Below are 25,371 nucleotides of genomic sequence, written 5' to 3'. Positions count from 1 at the left end.
AAGCAGCCACTAATTTGCTCCGCAGGACGATGGCCGCCATATTCTTTGATCCAGATTCCTAGAGGCGGCTTACAAAAGAGGCCCTCCCGGCATTGGGCTCGCGTACATCACTGGAACAATCGTCACTCGTGCAAGCAGAAGAGAGGAGCCAAACAGCTGACCCTAGGGTGCACTTTGCCCAGTTAGTGGGGAGTCTTGCCTTACCCGTTATATAATTTTGGACAGTTTACATAATCTTTTTTGGGAGCCAGGTTTTTTTACCCTCAGGGAAGAGAGATACAGACATAGAAAGGGGCAAGTCTAGGATAAAAACATCTAAAATTAGCTTGCACTTGGAAGTATCGGTATGAACTTTTGGTTTCTGGTATATGATAAATAGAAAAATATACTTAGGTACAAAAACACACACCTAGTTGTGTACATATGTACATACATAATTCCTAACTCTGTCCACTGAGAATTCAAACCAGCAATGAGTGCACCAGCAGCAACGCGATACAGAACACCCAGACCTCGGTCTTTGTTTTATTGAAGTATAGTGGATTTATAATACTGTGTTAATTACTATTGTAAGATGACTCAGATATATGTGTATATACACACATATATTCTATTTTTGCATGCACGCTCAGTCATGTCTGACTCTTTCCAACCCCATGGACTAGTCCACCAAGTTTCTCTGTCCATGAGATTTCCCAGGCAGGAATACTGGAGTGGGTTGCCATTTCTTCTTCCAAGGTATCTTTCCAACCTAGGGATCAAACCTGGGTTTCTTGCATTGTAGGCTGATTCTTTACCACCGCACCCCCTGGGAAGCCCATATATTCTATATAGAGAGAATATATAAAATATATATTCTTTTTTCTATTCTTTTTCATTACAGTTTATTGCAGGATTTAGAATACAGTTCTATGTGCTGTACAGTAGGACCTTACATTTATCCATTCTATACATACTACTTTGCATCTGCTAATCCCAAACTCCCGATCCCTCCCTCTCCCTCCCTCATCCCTTGTGGCGACTACGGAGGTATTCACCATGTGACTCTGTTTCTGTCTCACGGATAGGTTCCTTTGTGTTGTATTTTAGATTCAACATGTAAGTGATATCATACGGCATTTACCTCTCTCTTTGGAATCATGTCACACCTTGGTTTCTGTTTTTAGCCACGACATACTGAATCTTAGTTACCCAACCAGGGATGGAACCCGTGCCCCCTGCAGTAGAAGCACTGAGTCTACAGCACTGCCAGGGAAGCCCCGTACAGACCTCAGTTTCTAAATACCACTCTCCTCAAAAGGAACCAGAGCTCCTTGGAGGAATGGCTAATTCCAGAGCTAAATTAGGGAAAGCACGTAATAAATTTGGAACCTCTTATACCAAAAAATATGGAAATTCTGAAAGATTGATAGGAATATTTCAGAACTGTACAAAAACCAGTGGCTTAATTTGGGACAATTTAGCATCAAAAGAGTCACAGCAATGGATTATAATCCATTTAATACAACAGGAACCCATGAACTTCACAATACTAAGATAGATACATTGGGGGCGGTACAGGAAATTTTTACCTTACAGTAGAAAGTCAAATAATAAATGTAGACAAGATGATGGAACAGGTGATTAGCATGTAGCAAACTTTATAGTAAAAACTGTTTTGATCGAGGAACAAAATGGATACTAATACAAATGACTGAAAGTGTGATCAGAAACAGAATTTTAACACGGTTTCAAAGTATCTCCAGGCAAAACATTCATTCAGTAACATTACACTGGAAAATCTAGCAGATGTCTTCTTATCAAATGATAAAAGTTAACTTTTTACCAGTTCATGAGACAAATCAGCATCATGTCCCTTCTGATGTAATGCAGCAAGAGGAATACAGAATCACTTCTGTGCTATTCCTGCCAAAAACGCATACCTAAAATCCAATCATGAGGAAACATCAGGCAAATGCAAACTGACAGACATTCTGCAAAGTAATTGTCCCATTCACTTCAAAAATGTCAAGGTCACGAAAAAAAGGAGAGACCAGGAACTGTTCCAGATAAAATAAAACTAATGAGACATGACAATTAAATGCAATTCATGATCCTGGATGAATCTTGAACCTACAAAAGACTTTATTCGGGAAAAAAAAAAAAACTGTAACGTATTTCTCAAGAACCATTTTAGCTCCAGATACGGCCATGAGGTTTACTGTGGCTTTTGCTGGTGTGCACCACTTCTCAACTTCTCCTACCCAGCTGTTTCCTTTCCCTCCCCTTTACAGCTGTTGGTCCCAAAAGCACTCCTTAAAAAGTATCTTGCACAATAAACTCCATCTCTCAGAGTCTGTTTCCTAGAGAAACTCAACCTGAAGCATAAGGAATGAGTAGGATCTTAGCAATCAAAGGTTGAGATGGGGTGCATTCTACACATGAAAATTGGTCTGAGAAAAGTCTTATATTAGAAAATAAACAGCACAATTGATGACTGGGATCCTGAGAGTAGAGGGCAGCTTGAAATGAGATAAAGCTGAAAAGACAGATTAGGGCAAGCCCATACAGGATGTTGCTGGCCACATTAATGGTTTGATTTTGTCTTAAACACTGCGTACTCAGTTGTGTCCAATTCTTTGAGACCCCATGGACTGTAGCCTGCCAGGCTCCTCTGTCCTTGGAATTTTCCAGGCAAGAACACTGGAGTGGATTGCCATTTCCTCCCCCAGAGGATCTTCCCGACCCGGAGACTGAACCCGAACCTGGGTCTCCTGCGTTGGCAGGCAGATAGATTCTTTACCACTGAACTTGTGTTAAGAGGGATAGAAAGTCACAATGGATAGGAATCCGTCTGCCAACGCAGAGGACATTAGTTCCACCCCCGGTCCAGGAAGACCCCACATACCTCGGGGCAACTAAGCCCATGTACCACAACTACTGAAGCTTAGGTGCCTGGAGCCTGTGCTCCGCAACAAGAGAAGCCACTGCAATGAGAAGCCTGTGTACTGCAAGAGAGTAGCCCTCACTCACTGCAACCAGAGAAAGCCTGCACGATACAACAAAGACACAGCACAGTCAAAATAAATGAACAAAATCTTTAAGAAAAGAGTAATGGGAAGCCACTGGAAGCCTGGAGCGTAGAGTCGGGTGGGGCAGTGCATAATGAGATTTGCAACTGGAAGAGATTGTTATTACTGTGGCAGAACGTGGAAAACAAGACTGTAGAAAAGGAAGAGAACTTGGACAGACTAGTAAGGGGGTTATTGTAGCCGTCTAAATAAAACACCACGGTCATTATAATGGCGATGAGGATGGAAAATTTTGGATTGATTCAAGAAATACTGAGAAGGTAAAAAATGGATTAGAAAATAACAATTCTGCAAAGAAATTGCTACAAGAAAAAAAAAATGCTACAAAAAGTGTCACTTCAAGAAAGTGAAGCAAGAAAGTCATTCTCCGTTCAGCTTCACCTGATCTACTCCACTCTGAGTCAATGACTATCACCTAACTCAGGTAAAAGACATGGATGTTTTTGTACAAACTCAATAAACAAACATCCTGAATTTAAAACCCAATTCACTGATGGGGTATTGTATCTTTGCTCTCTTCTTTGCCTCAAATGGGAAAATGTGCATCCTTAGCTTTTACAGTTCGTGCCTTCCCCTCGCACCCTAGAGCCCACACTACGCAATGAGAGGCCACTGCAATGAGAAGCCGGTTCACTGCAACCAGAGAACAGCCCCTGCTCTCCCCGAGAGAAAAGTCTGGGCAGCAGTGAAGACCCAGCACAGCCATAAATAAACAAACAAACAAATAAATAAAAATTAAAAGGAAAGTTCATGCCTTCTTTGTTCTACACTTAGGACCTATCCTCCCACAATGTTTTTCTCACATATCCAAAACTCAGGTTCCAGATCAGCTTCTATCTGTGAGTCTTCTCTGGTTACACCCCTATTACACCTTTTTTGGGAACCCTTAGCATTTGTGCGTTTAAGGTGTAATGTTGCCAACCAGGTCTTACTCTCAAATTGCTAAATATTTTCCACAATAGATTATGAAGTCCCAGAAGGCAGAGACTGTGACTCCTCATTCTCTAAAAGGTTTCTCAGACTCTATATATCAATATATTTGAATTAAGTGGAACATTGTAAACTAATCATAATTTACACTGCTCAAAAACCCCATTTTTATCTCCATATCCCAGGCCTCAAATTTCCCTATAAATAATAGCTAACGTTTGATTACTATAGACCATTCGCTGTTACAGACACCACATAGTAACACTTACAATCCTCCCAACAACCCTATGACATAGATATTACTATTCTTGCTTTGCCGATAAGAAAACAGGTACGGAGGCCAAGTGACACAGTAAGTGGCAGAGTTGACATTCAAAGACAGACAGGCACTGAAGCCCATTTTCTTAACTTTTTAGCAACAGAAAAATAACCCGAATAAAGCCTGCTCCTACCTGCCCAGGTTTACTGATGTGCCAGGATTAAGTAACAAGTTTTAAAACCAGAATTTAAAAGAAATTCTAGTCTATCAATATTTCATCACAAGAGGGGCATTTTCGGTCTCCTCTCTCCGCAGCAGAACTCGTTGTAGTTCTTACGGCCCATAGGTGGCGCTGCAGGGACAGGCATGTGCTCAGGCTTCATCAACTGGAGGGGCAGATGCGGGGGGGCGAGAACTGCATTCAAAGCCCCGCGGTAGGAGGAGCCTTGGGGAGGGGATGGGGATGGGGAGTGTTGTGCAGTGCGCAGGCGCAGGACCGGGCCCTCCCGCCCCGAGAGTGAGGGCTGCTGGGCCTGATGACGTGGCCTGGTGCCGTCCGCTCCGGTGAGCCTTCGGGAAAGCCGGCGCCCCCGGAACTGTCCGTGGCCTAGTCCCCACGCACGCGTGCTTGTGAGCCGGGGATAGCGGCGGCGGCGGCCATCTGGCCTGCGGAGACCTGACGGGGCCGTTGCCATGGGGGAGTGACGCGCCCGCGCCCGCTGTTCCGCGGAGCGGAGAGACATGAGGAGCCCCCGCCGCGGGGGTAGCGGCGGCGGCGGCGGCGGCTCCTGATCCCCGGGATGGAGGAGAAATACGGCGGGGACGTGCTAGCCGGCCACGGCGGCAGCGGCCTCGGGCCGGTGGATGTGCCCAGCGCTCGGTAAGGGACCGATCGGGCTCCCGCTTCCGGAGCCGCTCTCTCCCTGCGCCCGCCCGGCCGCTGCCCGGATCCTCCCCGGTGCACGCGGGGCCCGGCGGCCGAGAGCCCGGAACGCCCGCCTCGGTGCAGTCCGCGCTCCCGCGGCAGCTCTCATTGGCTCCGCCGTTCCCCGCTGCGGGATAAATGCTCTAGGATCCGGGAAGGTTCCGCCTGAGTTTCTGGTGTTCAGAGCGGTCCGTTAACCTTAGAACTGCTGGCCAGTTCACGTGAGAGGTTTTTCTCACCTGTCAGAAGAATTTCTGTTGGCTGCTCCTCCCTCAAATAGTAGTTTGGTGATATTTAACCTTTCTGACCTTTTAAAGGAAGGGTCACCATCATCTCTTCAGGCGAGGAAATCAAAGTGCAAACAGATGAACTTTGAGGTTCAGGTTATAACCCAGCACATTAAGAATCCAGCCCGCCCTCTAGTTTTTCTTTTCCTTTCTTCGCTTATTTTGTTTTATCATTAAATAAGAAATGCGTGTGCACTGTCAAAAAGTTCAAACAGTACAGAAATTCATAGAGTGAAAAGGAAAATTTTCCCTTTCCCTCCCTCCCTGTAATGTTCCCACGAACGCCAGAAAGGTAAGTCAGTACAGTGACCACTTTCCAGCTTGTCTTTATGGACCTGTGCTAATATCTGAGGTAGTGTCGCAGGATGCACGAAATACCGCTCAACAGTCTGATTGAACCTGATTTTCATCCCCTTTGTATTTAATAAGGTTAATGAAGTTAGGTGTTTCTTGTTCTTGGATATCTCCTTTGAGACTGGAAGATTGTTTTGCTGAATTCTTTGGAACTGTATAAATAAATAGCATTACTAAAATAACTTTTTTTGTGAAACGCTGAGCAACTTAAATCAGCTGCATTTTTTGTAGTACAAGTTTAGTTTTCTGATCTATTTTGAACAGCTCGTTTTTGTAAAATAAAAACATGGTTGTGGTGGTTTAGTTGCTAAGTCGTGTCCCAACTCTTTTGCAACCCCATGGACCGTAACCAGCTCCAGGCTCCTCTGTCCATGGGATTTCCCAGGCAAGAATACTGTAGTGGGTTGCCAGTTCCTTTTCCAAAAGGTCTTCCTGATCCAGGGATCAAACCTGGGTCTCCAGCATTGCAGGTGGTTTCTTTACTGACTGAGCCACCAGGAAAGCTCAAAAAAAAAAAAACATCATATCAAGTATTATTTACTGAGATGTGACAGCTAAATGCAATAGGCAATTCTGGTGTAGATTTAATACTGGAAAAAATGTAGTAAAGGATAGTACTGGGTCAGTTGATAAAAGTGGACTGTAGATGATAGACTAAAGTACATTCATGTTAAATTTCCTATAGTTTATAACTCTGAGTTCAGAAGAGAATGTTCATGGGTTTAGGAATACAAGTAATTACGGGTAGAGGAGCATAATACATGTAACTTACTCTTAAGTAGTTCAGAAAAAAAAGTTTGCACCTGCCATTGCAGGAAATGTGGGTTCAGTCCCCAGGTGGGGAAGATCCCCTGGAGAAGGAAATGGCAAGCCACTCCAGTATTCTTGCTCCCAAGGGCAGGAGGCCCAGGTCTGATCCCTAATCAGGGAACTAGATGCCCAGATACCACAACTAAAAGACCCCACATGCTGTCAGGAAGACTGGAGATCATGAGTGCCATAACGGAGACCTGGAGCAGCCAAATACATAAAAATAAATCTTTTTTTTTTTTAAATAGTTCATTACAGAATCAAATTCAAATCAGGACTGGTTGAATTTTGAATAGATTCCAGGTTGAAAGAATTTTTCTTTCTATAGACTGAAAATCAAATTCTGATTATAATCTGCAACAAAAGCTAATTGACAGATTCTTTGTGGATGTTTTTATGCCTGAATTCACAAATATGAATTATTTTACATGTTTCTGTGTTGGCTTCAATAAATCCTCTTGGCAGGAAAGAGCAGAGGGTGACAGCCAACATTTGTTAAGCACTTCCTATGTTCCAGGGACTTTGCATGCAGCATTTCACTTAAGTCTTACAACAGCACTGCAGACTCATTAGTTATGTCCTTGTCTCACAGATCAGGAAGCTGGGACATAGAAAAATAATTTTTCTAAGGCCACACACCTAGTAACTGAACTGGGAGTCAGTTCCCTCAGACTTCATTTTTTTTTTTTTTTTAAGCTAGAAGCTTCCTTTTTATTTATTTATTTTTGGCTGTGCTGGGTCCTCTTTGCTGTGCAGACTTTTCTCTAGTTGCAGAGAGCAGGGACTACTCACTGGTTTCAGTGTGAAGGCTTATTGTAGTGGCTTCTCTTGTGGAGCTCAGGCTGCAGGGGGTGTGTGGGCTTCAGTAGTGGTGACTCCCTGGCTCTAGAGCACAGACTCAGTACTGTTGTGGCACAACCACTGAGCGAGTTGCTTAGTTAGTTGGTCCCAGCATATGGGATCTTCCCAGACCAGGGTTCAAACCCGTGTCTCCTGCATTAATTGATAATTATTGGATTGATTGATAATTATTGGATTCAATAATGGTTCAAACCCATGTCTCCTGCACAGACTGAGAATTATTGAATCGATTTATAATTACTGCATTGATTGATAATTATTGAATGTCTCCTGCATTGCAGGCAAATTCTTTACCACTGAGCCACTAGTGAAGCCCCCAAACTTCATTTATACTGCCCTCTACATAGTAGACACTTAAATATTTATTGAATGAATCAAAATAGAATTACATACACTGATTCTGTCATTTTAACTGCGAGCTGCTACAGTGGGCAAAGCCCAAAAGGCACGTTTGAATCCAAACTCGGATTTCAGTAATTTCAGATTTGAAGAATGAGTTTTTTTCTAACCCTTCACAGGAAATACCAGTGATACCTTAGATGAGGCTAGTTAATGGCAGATAATGATTTACAAGTCAGGAACCTGACCTGCCTCTTGAGAAACCTATATGCAGATCAGGAAGCAACAGTTAGAACTGGACATGGAACAACAGACTGGTTCCAAATAGGAAAAGGAGTACGTCAAGGCTGTATAGTGTCACCCCTGCTTATTTAACTTCTATGCAGAGAACATCATGAGAAACGCTGGGCTGGAAGAAGCACAAGCTGGAATCAAGATTGCCAAGAGAAATATCAATAACCTCAGACATACAGATGACACCACCCTTATGGCAGAAAGTGAAGAGGAACTAAAAAGCCTTCTGATGAAAGTGAAAGAGGAGAGTGAAAAAGTTGGCTTAAAGCTCAACATTCAGAAAATGAAGATCATGGCATCTGGTCCCATCACTTCATGGGAAATAGATGGGGAAACAGTGGAAACAGTGTCAGACTTTATTTTTTTGGGCTCTTAAATCACTGCAGATGGTGACTGCAGCCATGAAATTAAAAGACACTTACTCCTTGGAAGAAAAGCTATGACCAACCTAGATAGCATATTGAAAAGCAGAGACATTACTTTCCCAACAAAGGTCCGTCTAGTCAAGGCTATGGTTTTTCCTGTGGTCATATATGGATGTGAGAGTTGGACTGTGAAGAAGGCTGAGCGCCGAAGAATTGATGCTTTTGAACTGTGGTGTTGGAGAAGACTCTTGAGAGTTCCCTGGACTGCCAGCAGATCCAACCAGTCCATTCTGAAGGAGATCAGCCCTGGGATTTCTTTGGAAGGAATGATGCTAAAGCTGAAGCTCCAGTACTTTGGGTACCTCATGCGAAGAGTTGACTCATTGGAAAAGACTCTGATGCTGGGAGGGATTGGGGGCAGGAGGAGAAGGGGACGACAGAGGATGAGATGGTTGGATGGCATCACTGACTCGATGGACGTGAGTTTGAGTGAACTCCAGGAGTTGGTGATGGACAGGGAGGCCTGGCGTGCTGCGATTCATGGAGTCGCAGAGTCGGACACAACTGAGCGACTGAACTAAACTGAAGGTGGATTGGATCCTGATAAGTTGCCTGAAGGATCAGTGAGTGGCTCAGAAGCCACTGCCCTCATTTAAAAGCCTCCCTTCCTCACCCCTGAAAATTTTCCCTCTTGGTATGTTTCCCTTTGCAATGTGAACTAGGGATTATGTGCTTATTATTGATAGTATATGGTTACCTGGCCTTAGCTAGTGTTTTGTTGTTAGCCCCACAGGAAGTCTTCATTAGTTGACACTTTAAAAATCAAAGTATCTACCTTTCAGCTAAATATTAAAATAGTTTTCCTAATTAATAATGACAACAAATCTTCAATATATATTACATGAAAAATCATAAAAATATCAAAATATGTGTACAGTGGTAAATACATGAATGTATCTAAAATACATGCTTGTCCATACATGGAGATGCAAAGGAAAAGGTTTGGAAGGATGTACCCAGTTGGGCACCTGTGAGCAGAAAATTAGGAATGGTTTTATTTAAAATGTTGATAACAAGCAACTACTCAGGAATTCCTTTCACAATCTGTTTTTTTGTTTTTGTTTTTTAATTAAAAAGGAAAAGCATCCTTGTTGGCTCAGTGATAAAAACTTGCCTGCCAGTGCAGGGGACACAGGTTCAATCCCTGATCCAGAAAGATCTCACATGCTCCAGAGCAACTAAGTCCTTGAGCCACAACTGTTGAGCCTGTGCTCCAGAGCTGGGGAACCGCAAGTACTGAAGCCCACTCACCCTAGAGCCCAAGCTCCACAACAAGAGAAACCACCGCAATTAGAAGCCCAAGCACCACAACTAGAGAGTAGCAAGTATTAACTAGGGACTTCCCTGGTGGTCCAGTGGGTAAGAATCCACCTTGCAGTGCAGGGATGTGGGTTCAGTCGCTGGTCGGGGAACTAAGATCCCACATGCCTGGGAGCAACTAAGACTGTGTGGCACAACTAAAGAGTCCATGCGCTGCAACGAAAGATCCCTCGTGCTGAAACTCAGATGCACGCAGCCAAATATTTTCCCAAAGAAATACCATGTTCAATGTTCCATATGACTGAAGCCTGCCGTTAAATTGCCACATTTTTAAGTTTTGTTAGCAATTTAAAGAAAAATTATTTAGAAATAATTTTACATATTCCCTCATCTTAAAACAAGCCTAGTAGTTTACGTTTTTCTTGATGACAAGACTTGATTGTATCTGACTGTGACTGCATGGACTATAGCCCATCAGACTCCTCTGTCCGTGGAATTTTCCAGGCAAGAACACTGGAGTGGGTTACCATTTCCTGCTCCAGGGGATCTTCCCAACCCAGGGATGGAGCTCAGGTCTCCTGTGTCTCCTGCATTCTTGGCACCGTGCCACCTGGGAAGCCCCATTGCAGCACACAGACTCTCTAGTTGTGGCTCTTGGGCTTAGTTGTTCCACAGGATGTGGGATCTTAGTTCCCCCACCAGGGATCAAACCCACATTTTTTGATTGGGTTGTTTATTTTTTCTACTTAGTCTTTAATACACACACACACCTGAGACTCTGAAGACTACTTTTGTTTCCCTAGTTGCAATTAGTTGCTTCCACATCTATTCCTTTAGATCTCTGCTAATTAACCTGGGTCACATAAACACTTGTTTCTTGCCTGTCTTCTTTAGACCTCAAACTCCTTGAAGGGAGGGCCTCTATTACAAGTTTCTTGGATAGCACCTAGAAATGCATTTAGTTGTAAGTAACCAAACTAAGAGAGCTTTAAACAAATACGGATATATTCTTCTCACATAAAAGACGCCAGAGGCTGCCAGTGTTGGTTCAGCCCCTCAGCAGTACCATCTAGGAGCAGATTCTTGGCCTTTGCTCTCTGCCATTCCAAGTATGGCCCTCATATTCAGGCTTATTACCAAATGGATGTCATTTTTTAAAGAATGTTAAGACTCTGATAACATTTTAAGATAAATTTTAGATAAAAGTCCTCCTTTGAAGTCAGAAAGAATGCAGAACTAGTTCCAGGTGCATCAGGCCCTTTTATCAGGAGGAGGGAAGGCTGTCGTGCCTGAAACCAACCTGTCAGACTGGTCTCATTGGACTCCAGTGACACCTGGCACATAGTAAGTGAGCAGGGAGTATTTGAAAAATGGCTTCACAGCTCCCTGAGGGCTGTACAAGGCTCTTTGCTGGCATCAGGAATCCCCAGATTGCCGGGGTTTTTAATGTACGTCCGTCGGTTTTTTCTGGTCTCCTGTTTATCCTCCCTGTCTTGTTGACAGTGTCGTTCTTTGTGCCCTTGCTTCTACCCTGCTGCCTTATTTTTACATGTCGTTAAGAGCTGAAGGAGTGAAGTGCTTGAGGCTTGAGCTTCCCTCTCTCTTCCCTCATTCTGAATTCATGCCTGAGTGGATGACAGTTTAAATTGCCAGAAGCTTGACGGCCAGTTATGTACTGTATTACTGTGCTATCTGTATTGCTATGCTAGACATCACTGTATCACACAAATGTTAACAGTAGAGTTAGCATTCTTTCATTTAGGAAGCATTTGCTAAGCACATATTATGTAAGTCCCCTTGTTAAGAACTGAATAAACAACAGAACTGAATAAACGAAAGTAGTATTTTTATTGACTAATTACAAATTGCTGCCATGATCATTAGCGTTAATACAGTTAATCTACTTCAGTCTATCTGACTTTTTTCTTTTTTTTTAATCTGACTTTTTTCTCTAGCTTAAGTGAAGTTGCTCAGTCATATCCGACTCTGCGACCAGGTAGACTATAGCCCGCTGGGCTCCTCTGTCCATGGGATTCTCTAGGCAAGAATACTGGAGTGGGTTACCATTTCCTTCTCCAGGGGTTCTTCCCAACCCAGGGATCAAACCTGTGTGTGTCCCACATTGCAGGCAGACTCTTTACCCTCTGAGCCACCAGGGAAGCCCTAGCTTAAATAGAGAAAATCTGCATTAATCTTGGGTTTTAATATGCATTTTGTTTGTAATATTTAATGATTTTACCCTTTGCGAGGGCCACTGAATATATAATTGGGAACGGTTTAGAAGATGGGAATCCCCAAAGCCTTCTGGATGAACTTGGGTTTTCTGTGTGACCTAGGAAAAGAGCATACATAAGAGTCTAGGGCTGGGCCCTCGCTAACTCTGTGGCCTTCAACTTCCCAATCTGTGACAGGGAGGAATTGGACTAGAGAATCTCCAAGGTGTTTTTCAGCTCTTAAATGTTGTGTTTTGTTTTTTCTAGCGCATATACATTTACTTTCATACCTACATAATTGCTAGAAATGTGACGGATTTTTCATGTCGTACTGTGTTTTCAATCAGTCTGCAAACAATCCAAAAACAAAATACACTCAGTTTTTTGTAGTTGTTATAGCCACTAGTTTTATTATTTTCTCCAATACTCCTTTTCTCATTGAGATATAAATTACTGTAAAATGCGTAGATTTTAAAGGTACCAGTTTGCATTTTTCGCAAATGCCTATTCATCTTTTGAGCACAATCAGGCTATAGGCCGTTTTTATCACCCCAGAAAATCTGCTTGATCCTTTAAACAGAAATTTCAATATTTATACTATTCTATAGGTAGATTGGGCTTCCCTGGTGGTGCAGAGGTTAAAGCGTCTGCCTGCAACGTGGGAGACCTGGGTTCAATCCCTGGGTTGGGAAGATCCCCTGGAGAAGGAAATGGCAACCCACTCCAGTATTCTTGCCTTGGTGGGCTACAGTCCATGGGTCGCAGAGTTGGACATGACTGAGCGACTTCACTTTCATAGGTAGATTAAGTAGGAACCTCTGTGCTTTAAGATTTGAGTTACATCATTCTGCATAATGTTTTTATTAGCTTATTGGTGATAATTATCACATAGTTAAAATTCCCAAATGGCACCAATAAAAGGTCCCACAGATTATGTTCATGAAAAGAAAAACCATTTTGTTCTAATTCTGATTTTCGTTAATGTTATTTGGTCTAAAACAGAAAATGAGCTGTCAGACAGTGAAGATGGTAGAATTGTTGAGATTCATTCTTTCAAGGATGAAATATATTTTCACAGTTGCATTAAAATTTCCAAAAGTATATATTTTGATGTCTTCTTAAGCAGATTAGTTTGTTGATTTAGTACCATGAGACTTAATGATTCACACTCAATGATTTTTTAGACCATCCTGTGTACATTGGTATCATTGCAAATCAAACTATTTTAGCTCTAGTATTTGAATGACTAAGGTTTCCTTTAAACTTCTGTGTCTGCTTTTTTGTATTTTTCTCCCATGGGTAGAGACTTCTTCCTCTGCTGTGCTGCTTTGCACATCCCCTGTACCTCCTTTTTAATGTATTAACTCCTGTTAGACGTAAACTTGGCAGATAGTCTCCTGGGTGACTTGTGAAGACGATCTGTTAGAATTTCTCAAATTTTTATCTCATTCCTTTTCATTTCTAATTTGTATGTTTTATAACATATAATAATATCAATGTAGTAGTACATGTTTGTAATATCTAGATAAATAATGGGTTTCAGGTACTTTTTTTTTTTTAATACTAGGTATATGATCAAAGAAGACTCAGTTCAGTTCAGTTTAGCTGCTAAGTTGTATCCGACTCTGCAACCCCATGGACTGGCCTCCCTGTCCATCACCAACTCCCGGAGTTTACTCAAACTCATGTCCATTGAGTCAGTGATGCCATCCAACCATCTCATCCTCTGTCGTCCTCTTCTCCTGCCACCTTCAATCTTTCCCAGCATCAGGGTCTTTTCACATGAGTCAGTTCTTCTACTAAGCTGGAAAACAGATAATTTCTTCACTGTTTTCTGATTGCTCTTTCAGGAGTTCCTTTTCCCTTTCTTTTTATGGCAGCACCAGGTTTTCATTGGATGCACTGTTCTTTCTTGTCCGAGAATATATAGTTCTTTGATGTTCTCTACTATTCTCTATGCTCTCTGTATCTTTTAAATTTCTTTTTTATTTTAGTTTGGTCTGTTGTTATAGACTTATCATAAATAATCAATTATCCAGATTTGGCTTTTCATATTTGAGTGAGGCCTAAAAATCTAGTTAGAAGACTTGTGTAGGGCTTGTCCCCTGATGGGCTTCCCAGAAAAGGGTTCTCCTGCTGGGAGATTGAAGTCTGACTGTTAGGATGTTAGAGCTAACTGAGGGAAGACAGGTGTGTTGGGGTAAAGACGGGAAACTTCCTTTTAACCTCTGTGATTTTAGTCTAACACCTCATCCTTTTTTTTCCATTTGCCTTTTATCTAGACCTCTCCAGAGGCTGAACTTCACTTGTTCTGTCCTCATTGAGGGAAAATGGTTGCCTAGCTGTGCTGGGTGGGATTCTGGAGACCAAACTACTTGGCACATTTCTAGTGTGTGTGTGTGTGTGTTAGTCACTCAGTTGTGTCCAACTCTTTGCAACCCCATGGACTATAAACCCCCAGTCCATGGGATACTCCAAGCAAGAATACTGGAGTGGGTTTCCATTCCCTTCTCCACACCCTTTCTGAGGTGCTTCACATTCCTAAGCCTTTTCAAGACTGTAGGTCAGGTCACTTGACTTCAACTATGACTGCTGCAGCCACTTAACGAAGCAGAGGAGAGGAAAACTTCAGGCGTTTGTCGTCCTCTCCCTTCCTGTATTATGGTCTCATTTCATGACAGAGTGGTTTCTGTTTTTATTCTCTTTGTTTGGAGTAATTCTTTAAAAAGTGCATTATGTAGTAGTCAAGGTGACTCAGGAAATCAAAAATGTTTACTTTTAGTTTGCCTTTTTTTTAAATAGACTGTACCTATACATAATACATTCATGTACATGAAAAGAATCTGAAAGTATATATACCAGTGTTAGTAGTAGTTATCACAGGGGGGTGAGTTTTGTTTCATCTTTTGTTTATATTTATGATTTTCATAATGACCTCTATTGTATAACAAGAAAAAGATTTCAGAGTTCCTTGTGATTTCATTGATAACTGAAACTTGCTTCTGTTTTTTTTTTTCAGATTAACAAAATATATTGTGTTATTGTGTTTCACTAAATTTCTGAAGGCTGTTGGACTTTTTGAATCATATGATCTCCTAAAAGTAGTTCACATTGTTCAGTTCATTTTTATATTAAAACTTGGGTGAGTGTGTACAGTTCTTTTTTTCTTAATGTTTTTTAATGTCTTTGAAAATTCTGTGTTAACTGAGTGTCTTTAGGAAGTTTTACATAAAACATTTTGTGCATTTTATTCCTCCTGAAAAGTGTTTGATATATATATATGTATTTTAAAGATAGACTACCTAAGGTTAGAGATAACAGGCTGGATTTAAAAAAGAATTGTCACACTCTATTAGCTTGCCAAAACATCAGCTTTTACTTTGGTTTGTGTTAATGTGTGAAGAGATACCCCACAACCAAGGTAAGAGAAACCCCAGTAAGACAGTAGGCACTGAGAGAGGGCATCAGAGGGCAGACAGACTGAAACCACAATCACAGACAACTAGCCAATCTGATCACATAGACCACAGCCTTGTCTAACACAATGAAACTAAGCCATACCATATAGGGCCACCTAAGACAGGCGGGTCATGGTGGAGAGCTCTAACAAAATGTGGTCCACTGGATAAGCCACTTCAGTATTCTTGTCTTGAGAACCCCATGAACAGTATGAAAAGGCAGAAAGATAGGACACTGAAAGATGAACTCCCCAAGTTGGTAAGTGCCCAATATGCTACTGAAGATCAGTGGAGAAATAACTCCAGAAAGAATGAAGGGACGGAGCCAAAGCAAAAACACCCAGTTGTGGATGTGACTGGTGATAGAAGCAAGGTCCGATGCTGTAAAGAGCAATATTGCATAGGAACCTGGAATGTTAGTTCCATGAATCGAGGCAAATTGGAAGTGGTCAAACAGGAGATGGCAAGAGTGAACGTTGACATTCTAGGAACCAGCGAACTAAAATGGACTGGAATGGGTGAATTTAACTCAGATGACCATTATACCTACTACTGTGGGCAGGAATCCCTTAGAAGAAATGGAGTAGCCATCATTGTCAACATAAGAGTCCAAAATGCAGAACTTGGATGCAATCTCAAAAACAACAGAATGATCTCTTTGTTTCCAAGGCAAACCATTCAATATCACGATAATCCAAGCCTATGCCCCAACCAGTAACGCTAAAGAAGCTGAAGTTAAACAGTTCTATGAAGACTTACAAGACCTTCTACAACTAACACCCCAAAAAAGATGTCCTTTTCATTATAGGGGCCTGGAATGCAAAAGTAGGAAGTCAAGGAACACCGGAAGTAACAGGCAAATTTGGCCTTGGAATGCGGAATGAAGCAGGGCAAAGGCTAATAGAGTTTTGCCAAGAGAATGCACTGGTCATACAAAGCACCCTCTTCCAACAACACAAGAGAAGACTCTACACATGGAAATCACCAGATGGCCAACACAGAAATCAGATTGATTATATTATTTGCAGCCAAAGATGGAGAAGCTCTATACAGTCAGCAAAAACAAGACCGGGAGCTGACTGTGACTCAGATCATGAACTCCTTATTGCCAAATTCAGACTTAAATTGAAGAATGTAGGGAAAACCACTAGATCATTCAGGTATGACCTAATTCAAATCCTTTATGCAGAGTGGAAGTGACAGATAGATTTAAGGGACTAGACCTGATAGAGTGCCTGAAGAGCTATGGACCGAGATTTGTGACATTGTACAGGAGACAGGGAACAAGACCATCCCCAAGAAAAAGAAATGCAAAAAAAGCAAACTGGCTGGCTGAGGAGGCCTTACAAATAGCTATGAAAAGAAGAGAAGCAAAAGGCAAAGGAGAAAAGGAAAGATATATCCATTTGAACGCAGAGTTCCAAAGAATAGCAAGGAGAGATAAGAAAGCCTTCCTCAGTGATCAGTGCAAAAAAATAGAGGAAAATAATAGAATGGGAAAGACTAGAGATCTCTTCAAGAAAATTAGAGACACCAAGGGAATATTTCATGCAGAGATGGGCTCAATAAAGGACAGAAATGGTATGGACCTAACAGAAACAGAAGATATTAAGAGGTGGCAAGAATACACAGAAGAACTGTACAAAAAAGGTCTTCACAACCCAGATAATCATGATGGTGTGATCACTCACCTAGAGCCAGACATCCTGGAATGTGAAGTCAAGTGGGCCTTAGGAAGCAACAATACAAACAAAGCTAGTGGAGGTGATGGAATTACAGTTGAGCTATTTCAAATCCTAAAAGATGATGCTGTGAAAATTCTGCACTCAATATGCCAGCAAATTTGGAAAAGTTAGCAGTGGCCACAGGACTGAAAAAGGTCAGTTTTCATTCCAATCCCAAAGAAAGGCAATGCCAAAGAATGCTCAAACTACCGCACAATTGAACTCATCTCACATGCTAGTAAAGTAATGCTCAAAATTCTCCAAGCCATGCTTCAGCAATATGTGAACCGTGAACTTCCAGATGTTCAAGCTGGATTTAGAAAATGCTGAGGAACCAGAGATCAAATTGCCAACATCTGCTGGATCATCAAAAAAGCAAGAGAGTTCCAGAAAAACATCTATTTCTGCTCTATTGACTATGCCAAAGCCTTTGACTGTGTGAATGACAATAAGCTATGGAAAATTCTGAAAGAGATGGGAATACCAGACCACCTGACCTGCCTCATTGAGAAATCTGTATGCAGGTCAGGAAGCAACTGTCCAGTTAAAACTGGACATGGAACAACAGACTGGTTCCAAATAGGAAAAGGAGTACGTCAAGGCTGTATATTGTCACCCTGCTTATTTAACTTCTATGCAGAGTACATCCTGAGAAACGCTGGACTGGAAGAAGCACAAGCTGGAATCAAGATTGCCGGGAGAAATATCAATAACCTCAGATATGCAGATGACACCACCCATATGGCAGAAAGTGAAGAAGAACTAAGGAGCCTCTTGATGAAAGTGAAACAGGAGAGTAAAAAAGTTGGCTTAAAGCTCAACATTCAGAAAACTAAGATCATGGCATCTGGTCCCATCATTTCATGGGAAATAGATGGGGCAACAGTGGAAACAGTGTCAGACTTAATTTTATTGGGCTCCAGAATCACTGCAGATGGTGACTCCAGCCATGAAATTAAAAGACACTCCTTGGAAGAAAAGTTAATGACCAACCTAGATAGCATATTGAAAAGACATTTCTTTCTTTGAAGAGACATTACTTTCCCAACAAAGGTCCATCTAGTCAAATCTATGGTTTTTCCAGTAGTCATGTATGGACATGAGAGTTGGACTGTAAAGAAAGCTGACAGCCAAAGAATTGATGGTTTTGAACTGTGGTGTTGGAGAAGACTCTTGAGAGTCCCTTGGCCTGCAAGGAGATCCAACTAGTCCATCCTAAAGGAGATCAGTCCTGGGTGTTCACTGGAAGGACTGATGTTGAAGCTGAAACTCCAATACTTTGGCCACCTGATGCAAAGAGCTGACTCATTTGAAAAAACCTTGATGCTGGGAAAGATTGAGGGCAGGAGGAGAAGTGGATGACAGAGAATGAGATTGTTGGATGGCATCACCAACTCAATGGACATGGGACTCATGGACTCCGGGAGTTGGTGATGGACAGGGAGGCCTGGCGTGGTGCAGTCCACGGGGTCACAAAGAGTCGGACACGACTGAGCAACTGAACTGAACTGAATGCAGTTTTTGCAAATTTAATGTCTGGCTTAATAGAACACAGCTGGATTCCCACATCTGAGTCAGCATTCAGTTGGTTACGGTCAGCATTCAGCTGCTTACAGTTGCAGTAACCCACATGAACTAGCTTCTGAAAAGCTCTCCTGTACAGCCCTGAGAGAATAAGAGTGAAAAGAGTAAATAATATCTAAATACTCCTTTAAAAATAGTGTGACCTCACAGCTCGCTAAAGGGGCCTCAGGGGCCCTAGGGATTCCCAGACCATCCTACTGGGGATGGAATGTCACCTGAGCCTTGTCTGGGCACAGATGTTCATTTTCCAAGTTGCACCACACTGGTCTGTGTTCACTATATGTCCCTTCGTAATATAGGGTAGGCTTGAAAAGAAAGTAAAAGTGTTCGTCACTCAGTCGTGTCTGACTCTGCAACCTCGTGGACTGTAGCCCGCCAGGCTCCTCCGTCTGTGGGATTTTCCAGGCAAGAATACTGCAGTGGGTTGCCATTTCCTTCTCCAGAGCATCTTCCTGACCCAACAGTCTAACCTGGGTCTCCTGCATTGCAGGCAGACTCCTTACTATCTGAGCCACCAGGGAAGGGCCCGCTTACAGTATACCTTTTACATTATTCTGCATGTAGTAAGAAATTTTCTCTAAAAGTTCTCAGGACCTTGGGACTGATGGTGACCAACCTCTGTATTAATAAGAGTTTGTTACACTCCTGGCAGTATAATTTTAGTAATAATGAAAAGTGATTCTTGACTAGGAAATTTTAAGCACCAGTTATATGTATTTTTAATAACTATTTTGGGTATGTGAAAGGTAGGGTATATAATTAGTACTTTTTCAGTTCTATTTCAAGACTTGTTATTACTAAATTTTTTAGAAGGTAGGAGTTATTTTCTTTGGCATTTCAGAGTATAAAAAAATATCAAGAGTTCTTTTGTGGCTTGTAAACTGGGTTTTGAAGGCCATTACAAAAGAAAGAAGAGTTCCCAAGACATTGTGGCAGAAGCCTTATTAAAATAAGTGGTGTTCTCTAGTATAATTTCTTTAGAGGCTAACATACCCTTTAAGTTCTCGTATATTAAAGTGTCTTTAAACCATACCTTGTATATAAGATTAATTAATATTAGTTAATATTTCAATATTCACAGGACTGCATTTTTTATGGTTTTGTTTCAAAAGCCTTTTTCTTCTGGGAAAAGTATTACCAAACGCCAGGTAAGTCTTTTGCAGAATCCTTTTGTCCTAGCAGTAGACCAGGAGGCACTGTTCTTTCCTTGCTTAGGGTTACTTATTGAATGATTTTAAGTGCACAACAGAACATTCCTAGAGTTAACTTGCTGTTGACTTAGCTTTTCAGAACTGAGGCTTTAAGAGTAAACTATAAAGTACTAAGATAATGAAGTACTTAAAAATGTAGTATAGGGTAGAAAATGTCTCAAGCATGCATATAATTATTTCCTTTAATACACGATCCATATTTTGAAAAGATTTACAAATCAGGCATATTAACATGCCCACAAAACTAGGATAGATGTCACTGGGGAGCAGGTGAAGCATAAGGGTAAGAACAAGGCACCTGCAGTCAGACAGACTCATGGCTGGTCTAGTTACTAACTCTTACTTAGTAAGTTACTTAATTTCTTTACCTTCAGTTTCTCACCTGAAAATGCAGATGATAATGCTTTCCTAATGAAGCTATGAGGAATAAATGGATTAATACATGTGAAGTTCTTTAAACAGTGCTGGACATGTTGTGAGTGTTAAGTCGCTTCAGACTCTGCAACGAGTGGACTGAAGGCAGCCAGGCTCCTCTGTCCATGGGGATTCTCCAGGGAAGAATACTGGAGTGGGTTGCCATGCCCTCCTCCAGGGGATCTTCCCAACCCAGGGAGCAAGCCTGCATTTCTTACGTCTCCTGCATTGGCAGGCGGATTCTTTACCACTAGTGCCACCTGGGAAAACCCACGTAGTGAGTATGCAGTGCATACTGGCTGTCTCCCTCGTCGTCATTATTATTTTCTTTAAGCATCTGAGGTTCAGGATGCATACCCAGAAGTGTCCTACTTCTGCGTAATCATCTCACATTATCACCTCTTTGGACAGCACTTATATCCTACTACATGTTTGCTTTATGCCACAACTTAGAAACCTGGGCTGTGATTTTTTATTAGAAAGAAATTTAAGTACCTTTGTTTTAGAGGACCAAAACATTTTTTAAAATAGGATTAATTTTTAAACCCCATCTTAACTTCCCCATCCCCCTTTTCAAATAATTGGAGAATTGACTATTCCTGCTGGAGAAGAATTTAAAGACTAAAACATTTTATGTTCCTGGCAAACTGGTGAGAACTAATGTAAAAAATGGAGAAAATTGTACTCTATAGAAAAAGATTTCAGGATCTAGCACCAGAGAAGAATATAGAAAATGCAGAACAGCATAGTATCTTGCAAATCTAGATTTAGTCAAGACATCTTAATAATTTCTGCTTGATTTCAAAATACGTAATTATTTGGCCTTTAAAATATTTGTGTTACCATTATCTTCCCCTGTGTGTTTTGTTTAAGATTTTGAGATATCTGGCTAACATAATTTTTTGTTTCCATTTTTAGTGGATCAAAATATTTAAACATGCAGTTGCTGGGTGTATCATTTCACTCTTGTGGTTTTTTGGCCTCACGCTTTGCGGACCACTAAGGTAAATAGAAATGCATGTTTTGAGTGTTCTTATTTCTTCATTTCGAATATTGGTTTTTTGCCATTATGTTTTAATGTCAAATATCTTTGTCAGTTTTATACAAATGTTTCTTTCACTTCGACAGCATTGGGTACAACTAAGTAAGTATATATATATATTGAGGACCTGTTTAGTCTGTGGACTAGTTCTTTGTTGAATAGCATTTATGTATTCATGATATGTCAGAGATATTTTACTAGAGTCTACCAAACAGTTTCAGAAAAATTTTAGCATAAATGGCTTTTTTGTTATTCATTGATTATATCCCTTTTAGCAGCTGATTTTAGAAATGAAAAGTCTAAAATGGTAAATAAAATCAGCCCATAAGGAGAAGAGCAAAATCTTTTAAAATTGCTCCCTCCTCCAACTCTGAAAGTCCTGTAGTATCCACAGAAGATGTGTGAAAGGTATGGTTATAAAAAATGTCTTGGAAATAGTGTGCCAGTCATCAGATTTAAGATGAGTTAACTCTGATTGCATATTCCCCTAAGTCTATATAGATTCTTTTATATAAATTGGTCAGTTCAAGGGGCAAAATGCTTTAGGGCCACTTAATTTAATAAGAATTATGACAGGTGCAACTGTGTATAAGTCTTAATGTTTCTCTTTCTCAAAATTATAAGAAAAAGTACCCTGCCATTGATGAGGGAAGAATATGGGGACAAGAAGCAAAGAATAAGCTGAAGGGTATTCTAAACAGATTCACTCAGGTTGATGGAGTGAACAGAGTAGAAAGTGATTAATGGGACCTGCTTTGTGAAAAGGCTTTTCTTCTCTCCCAGCGAATAAACGAGCTCCGGGTGTGTCTCCCTTTAGCTTGTGTACCCTGTACTTCTTGAAAGAGGAATATGTAGAACTCCAGTGTCACATCCCGGTCCGTGACAGCAGTAGGATCCCGGAGTGGTGGGAAAGCTGGCTGGAAATTTTCAGCTTGGGGAAAGCCTTTTCAGTTTATGCTTAAATATGACTGACTGATCATTTCTTCCTCCTGAAGTGATCCTTTGGTCTGTTTGTTACTAAATCACCATCACTGAGTGTCAGGGAAGGAAGGGGGAACGTTGTTAATTCTTACTTGGCTCCTCATTTAGTCATCTGTTTCTTCCCTTGCAACCCTCAGTACCACCAGCTCCTCTGCCAACGCTGCCCCTCTCATTCTTTTACTAAAATCGTCATTCAGCTTCTTGATCATAGACTTCTTTGGTGTTTCACAGCCTGTCTTATTTCAAGTTACTGTCATTCTGCTGATATTTTTTTATTGTAATTTCCCAAATGTTAACAGAACTAAAATAATCACTGCCATGTTTTCATTACAGATTTTGAGTAAAGAGGAAAAATGAAAATGTTCTTAATGAGAAGCTCAAGATCTGTAGATCCTATAAGCTCCCTTCAGCTGGCAATAATTTTTTAATATTTCATACATATAAAACCATAAATCTAAATAAATACGAACATTCATGTGTTCCCCCAAATAAAACCTTACCAGTTCCTCTGGTGCCTTATGAATCCCCCTCCTGATTAAATCCCTGTCTCTGGCTACCATTGGATGTAACCAGCATTTCTTTTTTGCAGATTTTTTACTTGATATGAATAGAATCACATTGCATGTGCTTTTGTGCAGCATACTTTTTACATGTAGTGTTATGTTTGAGATTTGCTCATTTTGATGCATGTAGTGTGTGTGTATATATGTGTATATAGTTCTTTCAGTTTTATGTTGTTTTTTGAAATATAATTCATAGACCATAAAATTTGCTCTTTTTGTCTCAGTCCATTTGGGCTGCTGTAACAGAAATACCATGGGCTGGGTGACTTTTTAAAAAATGCACATTTGTTTCTCATGATTCTGGAGGCCAGGAAGGCCAGGATCAAGGTACAGGTGATTCGATGTGTGAAGAGAGACCTCTTCCTGGTTCATAGAAAGCCGTCTTGTTTCTTCACTGTAACCTGACATAGCAGAAGGGGCAAGGCCGCTCCCTTTGATCTCTTTCATAAAGCTTTAATCTCATTTATGAGGGTTTCACCCTCATAACCTTAAGCACCTCTCAAAGGTGTTCCTTACCTCCTAATACCGCATGTTGGGGATTGAGTTTAACCTTGGGGCAGGGAAGTGAAGTGAAGTGAAGTCGCTCAGTCGTGTCTGACTCTTTGCCACCCCATAGACTGTAGCCTACCAGGCAGGGAGGGACACAGACATTCAGTCTGCAGCACTTGTAAAGTATACAATTCTGTATTTCTTAGAATTTGTGTATATTTGTAGAATTTCCTCCATTTTTTCCACTGTATAATAGTCCTTTGAATGGATACGCTCTATATTATATTACCCATTCTATCTTCAGTGAGTAGTTAGGTTGTTTCCAGCTTAGGGATATTGCAAACAATACTGGTATCTTATAAGTGTTTCCTGGTACATGTATATAAGAAATATGTATGATATAATCCTACAAATAGCATTATTAGATATTTATAGTTACAGCCTTCTAAGATACATAATGCCAAATGTTTTCTAAGGCAGCTGTGCATGTTTATTTTTTCATAATGGTTTATGAAATCAAGGGGGAAGATGTATTTTCTTCTCCCTTAATCCGGTTGAATTCCTGCCTCCTGATAAAGATCAGACATACTTCATGAATTACGGTGTTTTATTTTTGTAGGACCTTGCTGCTATTCGAGCACAGTGATATTGTTGTCATCTCACTGCTCAGTGTTTTGTTCACTAGTTCTGGAGGAGGACCAGCAAAGGTAGAATTTTCCATTATTTGAAAATTGAAAGTATACAAGTAAAATACTGGAAGGCAATAAAATAGTATATCCTTTCCCATTTAAAAGAATGCAGAGACTTTTTGCTAATTATAAATTGTTCTCATAAGTGTTCTATTTTTTACTGTTTATTTTTAAATCATTATAAATTCCTGCGTGTGTGTGTATACTCAGTCATGTCTGACTTTTCAAGACCCCATGGGCTGCAGCCTGCCAGGCTGCTCTGTCCATGGAATTTTCCAGGCGAGAATACTGGAGTGGGTTGCCACTTCCTCCTCCAAGGGATCTTCCTGACCCAGGGATTGAACCCATCTCCTGTGTCTCCTGCACTGCAGGCAGATTCTTTACCACTGAGCCGCCTGGGAAGCCTAGGAAGCTGCAAATACAGTACAGAGAGGTCCTTGTGGCTTCACTCAGTGTCAGCAGTAGCTTCTTACCAGCTCAAGTACACTGTCGAAACCAGGAAGCTGACATCGGTACAACCCATAGACAGTATTCAGATTTCACCAGTTCTACGTACACTCGGGTATATGTTTGTGTGTGTATATGTGCGTTTAGATTTGTTTAACCATTGCCATAGTCAGAGATACAGAACTGATCAATCACTGCAAACATCTCCTTCATGCTTTACCTGAGCCCTCCCCTATTTCATTCTTAACTCCTATACATCATTTTTGGAAAATATGTCCCTAAAACCTTGTTATATTTAAAGTTTGATGAACATTTGCCAAGTAGGCAACCCTATTCATCTTATATAATTTAAGTATTAACCTACTTTTAGTAAATTTATCATCAATATGCGATTAAAAGTTCTTACAACTATAATACTTTTACTTACCAAATTAAATGCTTCCTGTGTTACAGAGGAAAGGAGAAATAAAGGCAAATAAAGTATAATAGTCTCTTTTCTGAAAGGGACTTTCAGGCTCAGTAGTGTTCCAAAGCAATATGCCACGTAGAGCAAAGTGAGTCTGCCCAACTTGTACATTTCAGATTGGAACTATGGGTATTAAAGTATATGCTACTATTTAATCTTTTTCCTTTACTCACAGAGTATTCCAAAATAAACGTTAAGTGTACTCACAGCATACTCCAAAATCAATGTCAAAAAATTACAAAAGAGAAAACCAGTACATGTGACTTCATAATGAT

The 25,371-nt window shown here is 40.9% G+C and overlaps 1 protein-coding gene across 2 annotated transcripts in view; it reads left to right on the top strand.

Annotated features, from left to right (window-relative positions):
* Positions 1–4,712: 4,712 nt before the first annotated feature.
* The window catches only part of SLC30A5 (solute carrier family 30 member 5), a 34,853-nt gene continuing 14,194 nt past the window's right edge, over positions 4,713–25,371 (top strand). For both annotated transcript variants that reach the window (XR_011249650.1, XM_069556222.1), the window contains exons 1-5: positions 4,713–5,140; positions 15,048–15,170; positions 19,876–19,942; positions 21,338–21,423; positions 24,114–24,201. Coding sequence is in view for 1 of the 2 variants with exons in the window: in XM_069556222.1 (XP_069412323.1) it covers positions 5,061–5,140; positions 15,048–15,170; positions 19,876–19,942; positions 21,338–21,423; positions 24,114–24,201 (444 nt within the window). In the remaining variant the exon portion in view is untranslated. The remainder of the gene's footprint in view (positions 5,141–15,047; positions 15,171–19,875; positions 19,943–21,337; positions 21,424–24,113; positions 24,202–25,371) is intronic.

Source organism: Ovis canadensis, chromosome 16, assembly GCF_042477335.2.
Source record: "Ovis canadensis isolate MfBH-ARS-UI-01 breed Bighorn chromosome 16, ARS-UI_OviCan_v2, whole genome shotgun sequence".
In the NCBI taxonomy this organism is placed as follows: Eukaryota; Metazoa; Chordata; class Mammalia; order Artiodactyla; family Bovidae; genus Ovis; species Ovis canadensis.
The sequence above is the reverse complement of the archived record's forward strand: the minus strand, read 5'-3'. Positions and strand labels throughout refer to the sequence as shown.